At 56.4% G+C, this 17,030-nt stretch overlaps 1 protein-coding gene and 1 long non-coding RNA gene across 10 annotated transcripts in view; one reads left to right on the top strand and one right to left on the bottom strand.

Annotated features, from left to right (window-relative positions):
• ATP2B2 (ATPase plasma membrane Ca2+ transporting 2) overlaps positions 1-17,030 on the top strand; it is a 368,890-nt gene that overhangs the window by 336,688 nt on the left and 15,172 nt on the right. For all 8 annotated transcript variants that reach the window (XR_013157774.1, XM_077116558.1, XM_077116561.1 and 5 more), the window contains 7 exons: positions 6,771-6,950; positions 7,135-7,222; positions 10,829-10,935; positions 11,392-11,583; positions 14,349-14,562; positions 16,133-16,344; positions 16,463-16,570. Coding sequence is in view for 7 of the 8 variants with exons in the window: in XM_077116558.1 (XP_076972673.1) it covers positions 6,771-6,950; positions 7,135-7,222; positions 10,829-10,935; positions 11,392-11,583; positions 14,349-14,562; positions 16,133-16,344; positions 16,463-16,570 (1,101 nt within the window). In the remaining variant the exon portion in view is untranslated. The remainder of the gene's footprint in view (positions 1-6,770; positions 6,951-7,134; positions 7,223-10,828; positions 10,936-11,391; positions 11,584-14,348; positions 14,563-16,132; positions 16,345-16,462; positions 16,571-17,030) is intronic.
• Positions 186-8,480, bottom strand: LOC143647008 (uncharacterized). 2 transcript variants are annotated; one of them, XR_013157780.1, is made up of 7 exons: positions 8,006-8,480; positions 5,519-6,578; positions 4,595-4,719; positions 4,228-4,472; positions 3,191-3,577; positions 2,560-2,730; positions 186-630 (listed from the first exon to the last, which is right to left on the bottom strand). It is a non-coding gene; the product is annotated as an uncharacterized LOC143647008 (long non-coding RNA). The 2 variants fall into 2 exon arrangements; XR_013157779.1 differs by having other exon boundaries at positions 4,228-4,719.

Consider the following 17,030-nt stretch of genomic DNA (forward strand, 5'->3'; position numbering starts at 1 on the left):
CTCCCTGACTCCTAAACCTTTCAGACCCGTGAGACGCATCAGTCTGCTCAGGAGGGCACAGGGTGGGACCACAGCAGCCAGCAGGCCAGCATTAGGCATTCCTCTCCCTGGCCACCCATCAGGAGCCCTTCCCTCTGTCCCTGAACCACCCCACCCCCACCCCCACCAAGGGACAGGCGTGGCACTGCCCTGACTTAGAAGTCTCTTGCCCGGCAGGATCCAGGAACTCTAGTGACAAATCCATAGGCCTAGATTCCAGGCTCCCTGCAAAGGACATGCCCAGTGATAAGGGTCACCATTGGAAAACCCAAAAGAGGGGTGACCCCATCGATATTTATCATTTTTCCAATCCAGATGCAGTTTAACATTTACCCCAGCAAGGTTGCCTCCTAAACTGGCTATCTACCTTTATTGGGTTTCTAGGGTAATAGAGCTGAAAGTTGATAGAAGGTCAGATTCTCCAGCATAAGGGAAACAGTTTAGTTAACTCTTTCCTATGTTCCTCATCTATTAGATGGGGGTGACAGCTCCCACTCCACAAGGACTGAGGGATGTGGGGGGTGTGTCTGTGCACCTCATAGGTTGCTCAGCTCACAGTAGTTCTTCAGATGCCCTTGGCTGAATCTGCATCTGGAAGGAAGGCAGAGAGTTCAGTGCTAGGGGATTCACAGGACTGGGGAGGATTGGATGTTCATGGTTAACAGGGCTGCCCAAGCTGGAAGGAGACTGTTGGGAGAAGAGACAGCTGCCTGGAATCTCCAAGATGGTGCTGGGGGTGGGAGTGGGGGAGCAGGCAGAGGGAGTCAACTTGCCCCTCTGCCCAGTAGTCCAGATTTGAGACAAGGCACTGGCCACTTCCCTGAGGGCTAACACAGCTACTGGGTCCCGACCTGATTCTCCAGTTGGGCCCCACTTTCTCCACATTGGCTTTGCTGGGAGATTTGCACACATACCCACTCCCCCATGGAGCCACCTGCCGTCAGCTCACCCACCTGCTCGGCCAGCATCTCTGGGGACCTCTGGGCATCCCCTGTTCCTCTCAGAGCCTCAGTTTCCCTTTCTTTAAAGTGAAAGGGGGCAGACACGATGCTCTCCATGTTCTCAGCTCTGATGTTCTAAGATTATGCACTCCAAAGACCAAGCAAAACTAGAGGATCGCAAAAAATGATCTTTCACCTCTTCAAGAAGAGGTCAAGAGTGTGAGCTCGGGCATCAGACAGACCTGGATCCTGAATTCCAGTATTGCTGGCTGTGTGACCTTGGACCAACTACACAACCTCTCTGAGCCTTGGTTTCCTCATCTACATACCAGGGATGATAATAATATCTCCATACACACACACACACCCCTCATTATATTGTGAGGAGTCGTAGCATGTACATACGAACAACTAGCAACATCTGGTATGAGGAGGTGGCCCATAAATGTGGGTCCCCTTCCTTCATCCCTCTTCCCAGTAGACTCATCACCCTAGATCCAATGTCACATAACAACCCCTAACACAGAGCCAGGCTCAAGGAAGGTGCTCAATAGGTGTTTTCAGAATGAATGTCAGTGTCACTGCGGCCTCCTCTTGCCTACCCAGAGCCTAAAACAACAAAGACGATTAACAGTCCCCGGAGCTTGGCACTCGCCACCCGAGCCCGGAAGTGTTTTCCTCCACACTGGGTCTCTCCCCACATTGTCAGGCTATTTATCAGCCTCCCCCGGGGACGCCACTCATTACCAGCCACTAATGGGTTCGGCACGTTAGCTCCTTACTGGAGACTGCTCAGAACAGGTGGCAGAGGCTTGTCCTGGCCAGGCTTGAGGCTGGCCTGGCCCACACCCTGACAGAACCTTGTCCCTTCCCAGTCTCTGACCCCCACGGGCAGAGCTCCTGGCTCGTCACCCTGCCTGGGAACATTCCCTGCAGGGGCTGGAACACAGTAAGAAGAAAACTTTTTTGTCCCTGAGCCATAGTAAGAAATATATGCTGCATCATGACTCAGTAAATACACACACACACACACACACACACACACACACATTCAACTGAAACATAAATTTCACAAATAATGTCATGCAATCAGATATTTTCTTTTCTATGTCTCTTTTTGTTGATCACGACCCACTAGGAGAATTTTACAATCCACTAAGGGGCGTGACTCAAGGTTTGAACTGCTGTTCTAGCCCAGATCTCTTCCTGTACCCCCCCCCCCCATTTGCAGATGGAAACACTGAGGCCAAAAGAGGGACAGTGATGTTCCCAGAATCACGCCACAGGTGGCCAAGTGAATCCAGGTTGGGTCCAGTCTGGGCGCTTTCTGTCAGGTGTCTCAGAAATGAACAGGCAACTGGTCCTAAGTTGGGAGGATGTGGAGAGGAGAGAGAGTATCCCCAGAAGGGTCAGCCAGACGGGTTGGCTTCGGGTACAGATTCTGGGAAGTTGGGGGGTGGGAGGTGTTCCACCCAGCAGGTCTGGGGGCACCCCTACATTTGAGAAAGGGGGCTTAGATCCAAGCCCCGACTTTTCCACTCACCAGCCACTTCCCCTCTCTGCACCTCAGTTTCCTCACCTGTAAAAATAGGAGATTTGGCCCAGGTACCCCTCGGATCCCTTCCCAGGTGTGACATTCTCAGGATGAGATCCAGCTGCGTGGAAGGTTGACCCTCATGTCTCTTTTTGCTTCCTTGGGCAGTGTGCTTTGCATCGGTAAACTTTTTTCTCATCCAGCATTGTGCCCAGGCTGTATGTTTGGAAGTTGTAAACTGAATTTGAGAGCAGTGACAAATTCAAGAGACACGGTAGAGTCGAGAGGCTGGGGTCTAACCCTGCCCCTGCCATTCATCAGACAAGTCTCCTTACTGGGCCTCAGTTTCTCCATCTGAAAAATGAGACAGTTGGACTATCCAACATTCCCAAGCGAGGCACATGGCAGTGTTGCTAAGACACTGCTTAAGAGTAGAAAAGCTCGGATCCGTGGATTCTGAGTCTCCAGGCGGGGTGGGGGTGGGCACAGGGCCCAAAACATATGAGTATGTTTTGTGTTCTGTTTGGTTTTCAGGATAGGTCCTGTGTGCATATGGAGCCAAATTCAAAAGGTTCAAAAGCACAGGCAGCAAGAAGCGAGCCCCCCCACGCCATCCCCAGCTCCCCAGCTCCCACTCAGGGGCAGCCATTGTCACCAGTTTTGGGGGTGGCCTTACAGGGACTTTCTGTGCCTATGATGGGTGTGTTTTCTGCAAGCCCCAGATGGAGTGAAAACTTCAGGCCTGGAAAATCTCTGAGGTCCTGCAAACATCACAAACCTGTTTAGAGTTCTTTTGCAGCTACCACCGGGAAGCAAACCCCACCTCCCTCAATTTCCCCATATGTCAAGGAAGTGAATCGCCATGTTACCCTCCCTACCGAAGGCTCCACACCAGAAGAGATAAAAACGTATTTGCCAAGCACTCCCCTGTAAGTCATTCCTACTAGTATATTTTCCAAGATGAACCGAAGCCAGTGCAGATAAAGCCATTCGGAGAGCAAGAGGTCTGGGATTTGCCGGGTTATCCGGGGGTGTCTGGAGCCCTTGGAGTCACCAACAACAGCTGTCACCAGAAACAACAGATGTTTAAAAGCCTCTATTTAATGAAAACAGGAAGCACCCGCTTCCCGGCTGCTTTTCCTCAGTGAGAAACATCTAGGATAATTTTAGCAAAAGAGGCATTAAAAAAAAAATTGCAGCAGTTTTATTTATGGGGAAAGAGTATTCCAACAGATCAATGCCTCTGGAGCTTGAGTCCTCATCATCTCAGGATCCTCAGTGCCCAGGACAGTTAGATGTTCGATAGCTGTTTGTTGAATGAATGAACGAGCAAGCCATGAAAGAAAGCTGAGAGCAGTTTAAATAACTAGTCCATTGGGTTGGAGAAATCAATAACAGCTTCATGAATAGGGAGCATTTCCCAGGAAAGATGGGTAAGAGTTTTGACATAAAGAGATTAAGGGAGAGTACATTCCAGGCAGAGGGAATAGCACACACATGCAGGCATGGAGGAGAGAAAGGATATTCAGCATTTGGGGACAAATTACCGTATGTTCTAGTTTGCTAGCTGCCAGAATGCAATATATCAGAAATGGAATGGCTTTTTTAAAAAGGGAATTTAATAAGTTAGTGTACAGTTCTAAGGCTGTCAAATTGTCCAAATTAAAGCAAGTCTATTGAAATGTCCCATCTAAGGCATCCAGGGAAAGATACCTTGGTTCAAGAAGGCCAGTGACATTCAGCATTTCTCTCTCTGCTGGAAGGGCATGTGGCAGCATCTGCTAGCTTTCTCTTCTGGCTTCTTGTTTTGTGAAGGTCCCCAGGAGGCGTTTTCCTTCTTCATCTCCAAAGGTCGTCGGCTGCTGGACTCCCTGCCTCATGGTTCTGCAGCATTCTCTGCTCTCTCAGAATCTCCAGCTTTCTCCAAAGTGTTTCCTCTTTCACAGGGTTCCAGTAAACTAATCAAGACCAATGAGGGAGCTTAGAGCCATAGGTGGAGGGTTTCCACGTCCCCATCAGAATCTTTTTACCCAGTTCCGTATAAAAGCTCGTGTCCCGGGCCAGCCTGCAGGGGACATACGATCTGCAGGGCAAAGAGACACTTCATGGTGACCCGCGGTTGCCGAGCACTGCCCTTGGACAGGGCCCTGTGTAATTCTGCCGTCCTCAGTGCGTGGCCTGCCGAGCTCCCGCCTCGTGAAATGTCTGATAAGAGAGGGAGTTGAAGTCTGCAGCATGAGGCACACAAGCTTTCAAGAGGCGGGACAGGATCAAAGCACACACACAAGTCCAGTTTTCGGGGGCCTTTGCCCACTAAGGAAGTGGAGGATCACTAGGGGTCTGTCTCAAATGCCTTATTTCCAGGTCTGTCTCAAATGCCCCCACATTTGGGGCAGGCCACAGGTCCCTAAGGTACCTGACCTAGGTACCTTAACCGCATCCAACCGCCCCAGACAAACATCTGCCCCTCCACAGTCCACAGGCCCCCATGTCCAGTGCATCTGAACCCACACTCTCTCTCTGCACCCCTCCTCCCAGCCCAGAGCAGAAAGGCTTACACCAAGGAATGCAGGGCTCAGGGGTCCAGCTGACCTCCCCCTGCCCCCCACCCCTCCCTCATCACTAGGGTCTGCCGGGTGCCCGTGTGTGGGTCTTGTCACAGAATCCTCCCAGCTTTACCAAGGATAGGGACCTCCATCCCCATTTTACAGATGAGGAAACCGAGGCTCGGGGCAGGACTAGACACAGGTCAATCTGGCCCCAGGGCAAAGCCCAGCCAGCCTTTTGGTCCCTGAGCCCTCTCTCCCCGAGGCAGGGAGGCCTCTGCAGGCAGCCTCCACGAGGAGGCAGAGAGAAGTGTGGGGGTCGTAACTTCAGCTTCTCTTTCTCAGGGACTCAGCTTGTTTGGGGTGGGCAGAGGGGAGTGGAGAAGCCTGAAGGTGCAGCGTTTCTACAGGGCGGCACCAGTCACATCACACCCTGTTAGCTGCTCGGGGCTCCTTACCTGCCCCTCTCTGTGGCTTATTCCTCAGGCCACCTGCTTCTTCCCTCGGGGCAACGTTCATGAGTTTGGATTCTCTCTCACAAGGGACAGGGTGGAGCCCCAGGAAAGTGGCACCGGCAGGCTGAAGCTTTAGGCTGGTCACTGGTGGACCAGCGTTGGAGGAAAGATGAAAGAGAGGCAAGGCCAGTGACAAAGATCAGAGAAGGAGGCTGGGCAGAGACCCCAGCTCGATAGGATGGTGATTGGGGCTAAAGCGATGGCAGGTGGCAGGGGGGACTCGTACTTACAATTCCTGAGTGCAAGTTTGGGACCCACCGGCGGGAGCTGTCACATTCTAACTTCAGACTCCACAGCAGTTTGGCAGGCAGGGGTGGGAATGAGTTCGCTGTCACTGTGGTATGCCAGCAGGGTGGGCACCAGGACTCAGCCTCTCCTGCCTGAAATTCTAACGTGGTTTGGCCTTTTGGTGCAACTGGATTTCCTGCCCTTCACCATGGTCTCTCTCATTCGAAGACGTTTTACTGTAAATATTTATTATTTTAATATTTTTTTAAATATTTTTAATATTTGTCACTGCCCACGGGTGATCTGTGCAGTTGGTCTGTGCTGTGTAGAATACCAGCCTGCTTTTTGTATCCTGATGGCTGGGCACATCCCCGGCTCTGGAAGGGACAGGCACTGGGGGGGGGTCCTTGCTGGCATCTGATGGGTGGTCTCTGCTTCCGGCCTGGACACAGCCCTCCGGCAATGGATGGTCATGTTTTAAATGAAGTATAAGCATTTGTGTTTATTCGAGGGCAGTGTCCATTTTGTAAATAAAATGCCCCTACACGCAGTACCCCCCCAAAATACCTGAGAATACGCAAACATATTTCTCATCGAGTTTGCAGAAACTGAGAATGTGGATAAAGCAGGGTCAAGTTGAGGTGTGGTACTGGAGTGTTCTCTGATCTCGTCTAAAGGATGTTTATTGGAGGCCTTGCCCAAGTCAGATTGGCCAACGGGTTTTGTCTCAGGATGGTCAATAGGTAGTGATTGCTGGGAGTCCATGCTGAGAATGCTGAAATCATATCAGGGTTTAATCAGAGGATGCTGTGATTGATTAACAATGCCTGCCCTGGGCACGGGAAGGGAGGCAGTGGCCCAAGCGCTGCATTCGCAATCAGTACGTAGTGGTCATCTAGACCTCTTGCAGTGGCACTGCCTGTGAGCAGGGCTCACTCTCCCCCCTGGCTCCTGCCCTCCCCCCCAGGTTCCAGAAGCCATCCGCAAGTGCCAGCGGGCAGGCATCACAGTCCGCATGGTCACTGGTGATAACATCAACACGGCCCGGGCCATCGCCATCAAGTGTGGCATCATCCATCCTGGGGAGGATTTTCTGTGCCTCGAGGGCAAGGAGTTCAACCGAAGGATCCGCAATGAGAAGGGAGAGGTAGGTGGCCCCGGCGTCGCGGGTCCTCAGGGGGGTGAGCTCAGGGGGGGGTTGGGAGGTGCGGGCACTGCATGATTGGCGGGAGCTAGCCAGTGCGTGCTGCTGCAAGCCCAGTGAGTCCAGGTGCATCCCTTCTCTTCTCGGGGCCTCCGTTTCTCTCCCCGACCCCACCAACCCTCTCCAGATTGAGCAGGAGCGAATCGACAAGATCTGGCCAAAGCTGCGGGTGCTGGCTCGCTCCTCCCCCACGGACAAGCATACCCTGGTCAAAGGTAAGACTTGGTTGGGTGTGGGCAACCCGAGGCCCCGGTGTGAGCCTCACAGGGACCTCCTCTCCCGGCACCTGCAGCTTCTTTCCAGGAGGGAAGGGGCTCTGGCCTGGGGTCCCCTTGTCTCATCCCCTTTGCAGGCCTGGAAGGCCTCCTGAAGTCCAGACTGAGAAGGGGAGGCTGTGAGTCTTTTCTGGGCCCCTACTTACAATAGGAAGCGGTGGGACTTGGCCTTTTGGGGTCAAAATTCACAGCCACAGGGCCAAAAGTGACCTACAACCATCCTTTATTTGGCCAATGCAATGCCTTTTCAGTGCTGGATTGGAAGGACTTCACACCCACCCCCTCTCCTGTGTGTCACGCCATCTTCACCATTCCTTATTGTCTGATACTCAGCCCACTTCACATATTCACAGTGTCATCCTGGCCCCAAGACACCTGTGTCACCTCACCGTGCCAGCTACACCCCAGGAGGGGGCTGGGTGTGTCGAGGGGCTCCTGGGAGGCCCTCTGGCTATGTGGTGCCCCGGGACCAGGGGTGGCTGCCAGCCACCTGTGAATTGGAGGCCCCCACCCAATAACCCATAACGGGATGGAAAGGGTAGGGGTGCATCCTGGGAATAGCAGCCTGACCGATGAGGCCAAAAGCCAGAACCTTTCCCTTCCCCCATCTCCCACCAGAGAGAGAACACACCACCTACTCAGCCCCCTTCTAGGTAGCAGGTGCTGGGCGCTTTTAAGGGTCACACAGGCCTTACAGGTTTACATCCTGGATCCACCACTGACCTGCTCAGTGGTGTTAGGCCAGGCCCTCCCTCTGGAGCTCACTTTCCCCATCTGTAAGATAGTCCTGGGGCAGGTTGGGAGCATCGCTGGGGCATCTTGGAGTCCATTCCCAAAGTGCTTCCTGAGAGGCAGATGGAGGTTACTGGAGGCAGATCTCACCTGGGAACAGAAACACAGACCCACAGAAAGGTGGACACCCCAGCAGGGAGCCGGACATTCATTCTTTCACGGCTTCTCTTCATAAATGTTTGTCGAGGACTTGCGACTTGCCAGCTCTGCTCTAGGCTGGTGCGGTCCCTGCCCTCTTGGGAATCCCAGTCCAGGTTCCACCCCGCAGGGTAATTCAATAGGTGGTTTCCCTCCAGAGACCCAAAGGAAGAGAGGTGAGCTCAGGCTGGGGAGGGAGGGGTCACCTCACAGCCATCAGAGGCGAGGGTGGGGGTCTGGGCGGGGCAGCCGGGAAGGGCGGGGACTAGGGATATCCACGCACCTTCAAGGAAGGAAGAGCAGGTCTGCACGGCCAGACTGGGTGCTGGGCGTGAGTGGGGGGTGGAGGAGACCACCAAGAAGGTGATGGGTGACCCTCCCCCAGGGTCAGGGAGCCGTGAGAGGGATTTAAGGAGTAAAGCTCCCTCCCGTGGGGAGAGTAGCCTGGAGGCAGAGGGACGGGCCGTGAGATGGAGAGGCCTCCCCAGGTGGGAGAGTGGAGGTGAAAGTGGGCATCGGTGGGTCTGAGAAATCTGGGCGGGGCCATGTCCAGCTGCAGTGGGGGACCAGGAGGTGGGAGGCACTGGGGATTCCTTGGAGGCCGTTCCAGCATGACCCCGAGTGGGCAGCTGGGCCTTAGGAGTCACAGGAGAAGGGACAGGTTCGAGGGGCCCCGCTGAGCTGGAGGCCCTTTGCATTCTGAGTGGAGATGTCCGGAAGACAGTGGGATGAAACTGAGCTCAGGAGAGAGATCTGGGTCCAAGATAAAGATGGCTGGTGTCTGGGGTGGGGAGGCGAGAGGGCAGGCTAAACCCAGGCGCTTCCCTCCTGAGTGAGGGTTGGAGGCCAAGAGTCTTCAGCAGAAACCAAGCAGAGGCGACCTGAGGGGCAGAAGACAACCGGGAGAGCACCGTGCCTGGGAGATGAGGATGGGGATGGGACTGCAGGGATGTCCCTGGGGAACATGGCGGGGCCTAGATGGAAGGTGGCCAGGCCACCTGGAGGGCCTTACCTGGAGGTGGAGAGAGCACCGCGGCAGGAGGTTTCTGTCCCATCTCGCTGCTCTGGTGGGAGCGATCCAAGGGAGGGCCGGAAGAGGTTGGTATCAGCCTTGGGCGCTGGAGTCACAGAGGAAAGCTCTGCCCTCCTTCCCACCCCACCCCCACCTTGGACAGGAACCCAGACAGGCTGAGGAGCGTGGCAGGGATGAGAGCCTCAGTGGCCAAGTTGAAAGGGACAGGAGGGGAAAGCAGCTGAGTCTGGGGCCGTGGAACTCAGGAGGACAGCAGGCAGGGTGCAGCGGAGCACACCTTGAACAGGGTGGGACTGTTCAAGGGCTAGGCTGGGGACTGGGCAGCACGAACGGCGCACCCAATGAGGGAACTTCACTCCCTTTTTGCACAGACATTTATGAGGCTCCTGCTATGTGCCAGGCTGCGGACGGGAGGTGCATGCGTAGGTGGGGAGGCACACAGAGTTGATGTGATCTGATTAGGGGCATGTGAGGGTACCCAGGGGGCCACACCAGCTTCCCAGAGGAGACAGCAGCATCCGAGCTGAGACTACAGGGGTGATGCATGCACATCAAGCCAAGGGGGAGGCTGTGCAGGAGGAAGAGGCAAGCCGGAGCCAGGCTTGGAGGGGCTGCAAGCCATTCCTGAGGCTGGAGCCCAGATTGGGGGGCAGCCAGGGGGCAAAAGAGAAGAGGAAGTCGGAGAATGGGGAGGGCCTGACCCAGAGGATTAGGCATGTGGATTTTATCCTGAAGCCAAGTGGAGGGGGTCAGCGAGAGATTTACTTTAGCTGGGGTGGGGGACAGGTTCCCACTGGCATTTTGGAGGGGCCTGGGACTGCTGCCGTGCAGAGAGCAGATTGGAGGGAGCAGCCTGGACAAGGAGTGAGAGGGATCACTGGGCTGATAGGGGATGTGGGGATGGGGACCGAGGGAGATGGAAAGGCCCAGAGGCAGGTAAGCAGGCCTTGGTACTCACAGGATGTGCAGATGAGACGTGTGTCATGGCTGGCGCCCAGAGCTCTGCCTGCCTCGTTGGCACCTTCACTGGGAGCCCCATGAACCAGGACCCCCACAAACCCTGCAAGTCCTGTGAGGCGCTGTCCCACCCCCTCCTCTCTGCCAACCCCGGTGCACTGGCTGGGACTGCATGACATCTGTTCGTTCTGCCACCAGTTGGAAATCTTATTCAGTGCTGACTGTCTGGGGAGAGGTCAGAGCCAGAATGAAGGCTCAGTGGGTCATTGGTCAGTGGTGCTGCTGAGGCCTCCTTGGGCCATATGGGAGGGACAAGGTGCCGGGGGAGCAGAGGGTGAGACTCTGCAAAGCCCTGGGAGCCCCCATGGAGGAAGAGGGGCCCCCACAATATGAGCCAAGTGGAAAATGTGATTACTCCACCCGGCCAGAGCCAGCGGGTGGTGGGGGACAGACAGGGGGTACTGGGAGGTGAGCCAAGGGGCTCGGTCACCCCTGGCGGGTGCTGGGAGCACCCCTCAAGCCCGGGGGAAAGCTGAGGGGCTGGGGTGAGGGTGGCAGGACCAGGTCCCAAGCCCGGGGCTGCCTGCCGAGGTGCACTGGGGCCCTGAGCACCACCCGCCCCTCAGGCATCATCGACAGCACGCACACAGAGCAGCGGCAGGTGGTGGCTGTGACAGGGGACGGGACCAACGATGGGCCTGCACTCAAGAAGGCCGACGTGGGCTTCGCCATGGTAGGAGCAGCCGGGGACCACCTTCTGGTGGCAGGTTGTGGGGGGTGGGGGCCCCCACCCACCTCACGTGCGCCTGGCGCTCTTAGGCATCACAGCAAGGGTGGGGCTCAGTGGGTCCCCAGGGACGGCGTGGGAAAGGGCAGAGCGAGGCCCTGCTCAGGAAGAGCTTTGCGTGGAAGGGATCGCAGATCCAAGGGGGGAGGCAGGGCCATCCTTGAGGCGATGAAGGCCGAGCATTTGCATCAGGGAGCTGCGCCTGCGATGACTATGAGTGTGTTTGAGTGTGTGTGTGTGCATGCGCACGCGCGCCCCATGTGCTCTGGCAGTGGGGTGGGAAGGTGCGTGCATGCAGGAATCTGTGTAGGACGGCGGGTGTGTGGGGGCGCTGCTGGTCTGGGTGCCGGCTGGGCTCCCTGTGGCCGCACCCCCACCCCGGGCCCGGCCCTGTCCCCACAGGGCATCGCAGGCACAGACGTGGCCAAGGAGGCCTCGGACATCATCCTGACCGACGACAACTTCAGCAGCATCGTCAAGGCAGTGATGTGGGGCCGCAACGTCTACGACAGCATCTCCAAGTTCCTGCAGTTCCAGCTGACGGTCAACGTGGTGGCCGTGATTGTGGCCTTCACGGGTGCCTGCATCACGCAGGTGGGTCCTGGGGGCCAGGGCAGGGAACCCCAGGACGGGAGCACCCACTTGAGACACCACCTAAGGGTCGGGACCACACCACGGACCTTACATGTGGGCATCGGCCCAGGGGCATTCGAGGCCCAGAGAGGTAGTGTGACTGGCCCAAGATCACCCAGCGAACAGGGAGGTCAGCCCTCACACCCACGTCTGCTGGACCAAGCCCAGAGTCCAGCCGGCGCTCCAGGAGGTAGAGCAGGCAATCTGGGGGAAGGCAGCCTAGAGGGTCGGGAGGGAGACAGGACGGGGCAGAGCCAAAGGGGAATTGGGAGACCCCGCAGAGGGCAGGGAGCCATAGAGGGCCTTAGTGAATTCTAGTGAGGCATGTGGGGTATAGAGCTGTGCACCAGGTTTCTGAGATGGCTGGGACCCTGCAGGAGGAAGACCCGGGGGTCCCATCTCACTGGGAAAAGCAGGAGTCTGTCCTGATCACCCTGCCTGGGCCTGGAGCACCCAAGAGAGTACACAGAGTGGGACGGGCAGGCTCGGCTGCCTCACCCTCTCTGTGCCCTCAGCCCAGCCCCGAGAGGCAGGATCTGCAATGAACCCTACTTCACAGAGGCAGATGCCAAGGCACAGGGATGGGATGGCAGGCCCTGGCCATCCCTCCAGCAGCCTCCTGGGCTCCCAGGCTGCCCGCTTGCCTCCCCTGGGGCTGACCAGCCTGGGCTGGGGAGGAGGGGATGGACTCCTTGGCCTCAGCTTCCCCAAGGCCAGCTCCTTTTGGGCAGAGAGAGTCCTGCCTACAGAAGCTCCAAAAGGCCCCAGAAGAGCTGTGTGGCTCTGGGAAAGCTGCTTCTGCCACCCCAGTCCCCTGCGGGGTGGCTGAGGGCTCCCCTGGGCTCAGAAGGTCTCTCTCTCCTGGTCTGTGGATGAGAGGCTCCCTCTAGTGGCAGTGTGGGGGATGCTCCAGGGGCATCCCGAACTCAACCCACAAGGTTTCTTGGAGACCCACTGAGGCCAGATGGGGAAGTTGAGGTCCCCAAATGAGTACCTTTTTGCCTGAGCTCTTTAGACCAGGTTAGTGGCAGGGTAATACAGGCCTTGGGTGGGGATTTGTCCCTGAAGGCAGAGGGTGATGAGGGCACTGAAGGGTTTTGAGCAGGTGAGCCTGTAATCAGAAAAGGCCAGTGGGTAGGGAGGCAGCTGGGAGCCTGGGGATGGGAAGCATCACTGAGCCAGGGCAGAGGTGGGAGAGATGGTGAGGAGGAGGGACTGTGATAACTGTTTAGGGGAGAGGATGAGCAGGACTCAGCAGGTGAGTGTGTGGGGCCCAGGCAGAGATGGCCTTGGGAGCCCCACTGGGAGAGGGGATGGTGGGGAGAAGTTGCAGCTAAATCAGGCTGTTGAGCTTGCAATCTCAGTGGGCTTCTGGGCGGAGGTGTTCCAGGGGCCGCAGGTGGATGAGGCAAAGCCATAAGGAGAGGTCTGGGCTGGAGAGAGGGATGTGAGTGTCACAGAAGATTTGGCCTCTCCTTATGTGCCCTCACTGCCTCCCCTTCAGTGCCCTTACCACCCTCTGCCTTCAGGGCCAAATCCCCACCCAAATCTGAAGCCAGGAAGGCGAATGTGGAGACGAGAAGGGCAGGGGTCAAGGAAGGGGCCACGGGGAGCATAGGTGTCAAAGGCAGGGGAAGAGGAGCCCCTGACAGAGGTGAAGAAGGGGTGTTCAGAGAGGGGAAGGAGGATCAGGAGAGTATGAGGCCCAGAAGCCAAGGAGTCAGGGGTACAAGAGGGCGGCAGTAGCCAAACGTGGTGGTGAAAAGAGGCTGAAAAATGTTTCCCTCGATTTCTGACAGGGAAGTCCTGGTGGCCTTGGCAAAAGGCACCGTGGGAGCATGGTGAGGCCAAAGCCAGGCTGCCACGGGCAAGGCCTGCAGGAGGCGTGAGGAAGGAGGGGAGCAGGCAGTTCAGCTCATTCAGACAGTTTAGATGAAATGAAATAATCGGGTACAGAACAATATGAATAGTATGATTGGCTAAAGAGAGAGGCGTGGAAGGATACGCACCAAAATGTTGATGATGATAACCTTTTAAGCGGTGAGATCATTGATGAGTTTTCTCTTCTTTGGCTGTTCCTTACTTGCCAAAATTTGCTACCATGAAAAGATATTATTTTTGGAATTATGGGTACACCCAGTAATTTTTTAAGGTAAAGTGGTATGATAAGAGAAGGAAAATTGGGTGGTACCATGAAGAGTACATGGGGTTTTGGGATTCAACTGTAAGACTGGAAAGGCTTAAGTCTTTGATCATTGAAAGAGACAGCAGGGAAGGGGTAGAGAGAAGCCAAGGAGACAGGTGCTGATTGGTAGGCCCTGTGCTAGAGGCTATGGGGAGCTCTTGGCTTTATCCAGGAGAGACCCAGCCACAGAAGCTGGAGAACAGAAGGGAAGATGACAGGGATGAGCCTGAATTTACTGGCAGGCAGGGATGGGTGGCATCAGGCCTGAGACACTCAGTGCTATCCTTGAGGAGAAGACAGGGCCAATGTGGGCAGGTCTGGGCTGATCTCCAGAAAAGGCCTCCTCAAACCCTGTCTGGGCCTGCTCAGAAACCCAAGGACCAGGTCAGCTGAGGACCCGTGGGTAGATGCAGTCCCAGGCCTCCAGCAGGAGTCACTGAGACCCCGCACTCTTCCACGAGCTCCATGCCCAGCTCTTCACAGCAGCAGGTGGGGCCGGCCCTGCCCCGTGACAGCCCTCTCCATGGGCCGCTGTCCCCAGGACTCCCCCCTGAAGGCCGTGCAGATGCTCTGGGTGAATCTCATCATGGACACCTTTGCCTCCCTGGCGCTGGCCACCGAGCCGCCCACCGAGACGCTGCTCCTGAGGAAGCCCTATGGCCGCAACAAGCCACTCATCTCGCGCACCATGATGAAGAACATCCTGGGCCACGCCGTCTACCAGCTCACCCTCATCTTCACCCTGCTCTTTGTGGGTGAGTCCCCCTCTGTGACGGGGGCACTGCCCCCTGGGCATGCCAGGCCTCGGGCCCAGCATTCTGGGCCCACATCCACATTCCTGTTTTGCCAGTGGAGAGACTGAGGCCCAGAGAGGTAGAGTAACTTGCTCACAGACACACAGTGAGTCTCAGGCAGAGCCACGGCCCGCATGCCCGATCTGGCAGGCTCCAAAGTCAGTGCTTTTTCCACTAATAGTCATACCTCCCAGTACTGGGGACAGGCAGTTTGCAAGGCGGTACCCAAGGGCTCATTAGATGTGCCTCACAGGAGCTGGGAGGAGCCTGAGGCTCTGCAGGAGAAGTCACTCACCATCTCCTACCCGTGTCGGCCCCCTGTCCATGTCCGCTGGAAGGCATCCTCATAGAGACTTAAGAACGACTGCCTATCTGGCAACTATTTCCATGACGCTTTCCTTTAGGTGCCCTCGCTTAAATCTTAGAACCACCCCATGAGGCCATTGCCCCAATTATAAATGAGGCACAGAGAGGGGACCTGCCCACGGACACACACAGTGAATAAGGGCCAGTGCAGAGGCCCCAGCCTGGGGCAGGCTCCTTAAACGTGGGCCCCCGAGAGCTGAGCTTTCAGTGCCAACCAGCGCTTGCCTCAAAGTCCAGAGCAGAGCTGAGGGAAGGGGTGAGGGGGCGTCAATCACAGTCCTCAAAAGGGCCTCCTTTCCCATAAACTCTGAAGGTGACATGGTGGCAGGGCTCTTGTAAAGGTGATCTTGAAAAGCCTCGGAGGAAGTCGTGGGAGTGCAAAACCAGGAGAGACCTGCTGAGAAAGCTGTCAGGTGGAGGTGGGAGGGGGTGGGTGGGAGGGGGTGTGGGGTGGGAGGGGCGGGGCCAGGTGAGGGGGCGGGGCTCCTGTTTACTTACATTCCCTCGAGTTTGAATCCTGCTTGACATCCGGTGCTCAGGACAGCTCCGCCAGCCCTCCTGGCCCCCGTTCACTCAGCTTTGCAGGAAGATGCAGATCAGGAACACAGTCTCCCAGCAAGGTCCCCCAGCAGGCGGGGGCTGGTCTGCCGCCCCTCCCCCACCCTCGGGGACAGCCAGGTGTAAAGGAAAGAGGCCGTAGGAGGGGCCCTAGGCTCCAGGAATCCGTATCTCGTGTCCGAACCTGGTGAGCGTAGCTTCCAGAGGTCTCAGCGAGACACACAGTAACAAGGAGCAGCATCTCGGTGGGAGCACCGCGGACTTCCGGTTCCAGGACCTGTGCTCCCAGTCCAGATGACTTTGCCAACCCTGGGCCACTTTTTAGAGACAAGGGCAGCTGGACACAGTGGGCGTGCCTTCCCCTTTAGCAGATTCCCACAGAAAGAGCGGGAGCAAAGCCACCTAAGCGGTCCTCCTCCTGCGGAGGAGAAAGGGGTGTGTTACTCTGTACTCACACTCAGGACCGCGCGGTGCGCAGCGCATGCCCCCAGGTCTCCGTGGCGCCCCCTGCTGCTCGCCAAGGGCAGGGCAGGGCGCCTCCCCCTCCCCCTCCCCCTCCCTACCGGGTCCCAGCCCTCAGCGCAGCCCCGCCCTCTCGGCTCGGCAGGCGAGAAGATGTTCCAGATTGACAGCGGGAGGAACGCGCCCCTGCACTCACCGCCCTCGGAGCACTATACCATCATCTTCAACACCTTCGTCATGATGCAACTCTTCAACGAGATCAACGCCCGCAAGATCCACGGCGAGCGCAACGTCTTCGACGGCATCTTCCGGAACCCCATCTTCTGCACCATCGTGCTAGGCACCTTTGCCATCCAGGTAGCCAGGTACCCCCCGCCCTGACCTGGGCCGGCGGGGACTGTGCCCCGGAGCCCCAGGGCTCTGCACCGGGCCCTGACTACCTGTCTTCCTGTCTTTCCCCTCATCTGACCTCCAGATCGTGATTGTGCAGTTTGGGGGGAAGCCATTCAGCTGCTCTCCGCTGCAGCTGGACCAGTGGATGTGGTGCATATTCATCGGGTTAGGAGAGCTCGTCTGGGGCCAGGTAAGTTCTGGGTGGGTTGGGAGGTGTCTCAGCAGGAGAAGGGAGTGCAGGAGCCCCAGGAATGGGCCCCAGCTCTGCCCTGGACTGACTAGCCCATTCTCTGGGCATCTGAGCAGTAAGGCTTAGGCCAGGTCCCCAATACTGGTCATTTGGTTCCTATCGTTAGACAGTTGTATGCCCCTTCTGTTATTTGCTTAATATCTTTTAATTGCATTAGTGTTTTTTTCATTTGTGTTTTTACTTGAATTTATTTTAAAAGGCAACTTTACATCATTATCATAGTTGGAAAATCAATATCACCTGTCATAAATAGAAGCTAGCAAAAAATAAACCCAATGCCAACGATGTTACTTAAGTTTAGCTAGGTGCATTGCCTGCCGAGGCTCGGATCCTGAAGCCTGCTTTTGTTAAGTCATGTGAAGGTGTTTATGACCTGCCAACACCAAGCAGAGATACCCCT

This window comes from Tamandua tetradactyla, chromosome 9 (assembly GCF_023851605.1).
Source record: "Tamandua tetradactyla isolate mTamTet1 chromosome 9, mTamTet1.pri, whole genome shotgun sequence".
Classification (NCBI taxonomy): Eukaryota; Metazoa; Chordata; class Mammalia; order Pilosa; family Myrmecophagidae; genus Tamandua; species Tamandua tetradactyla.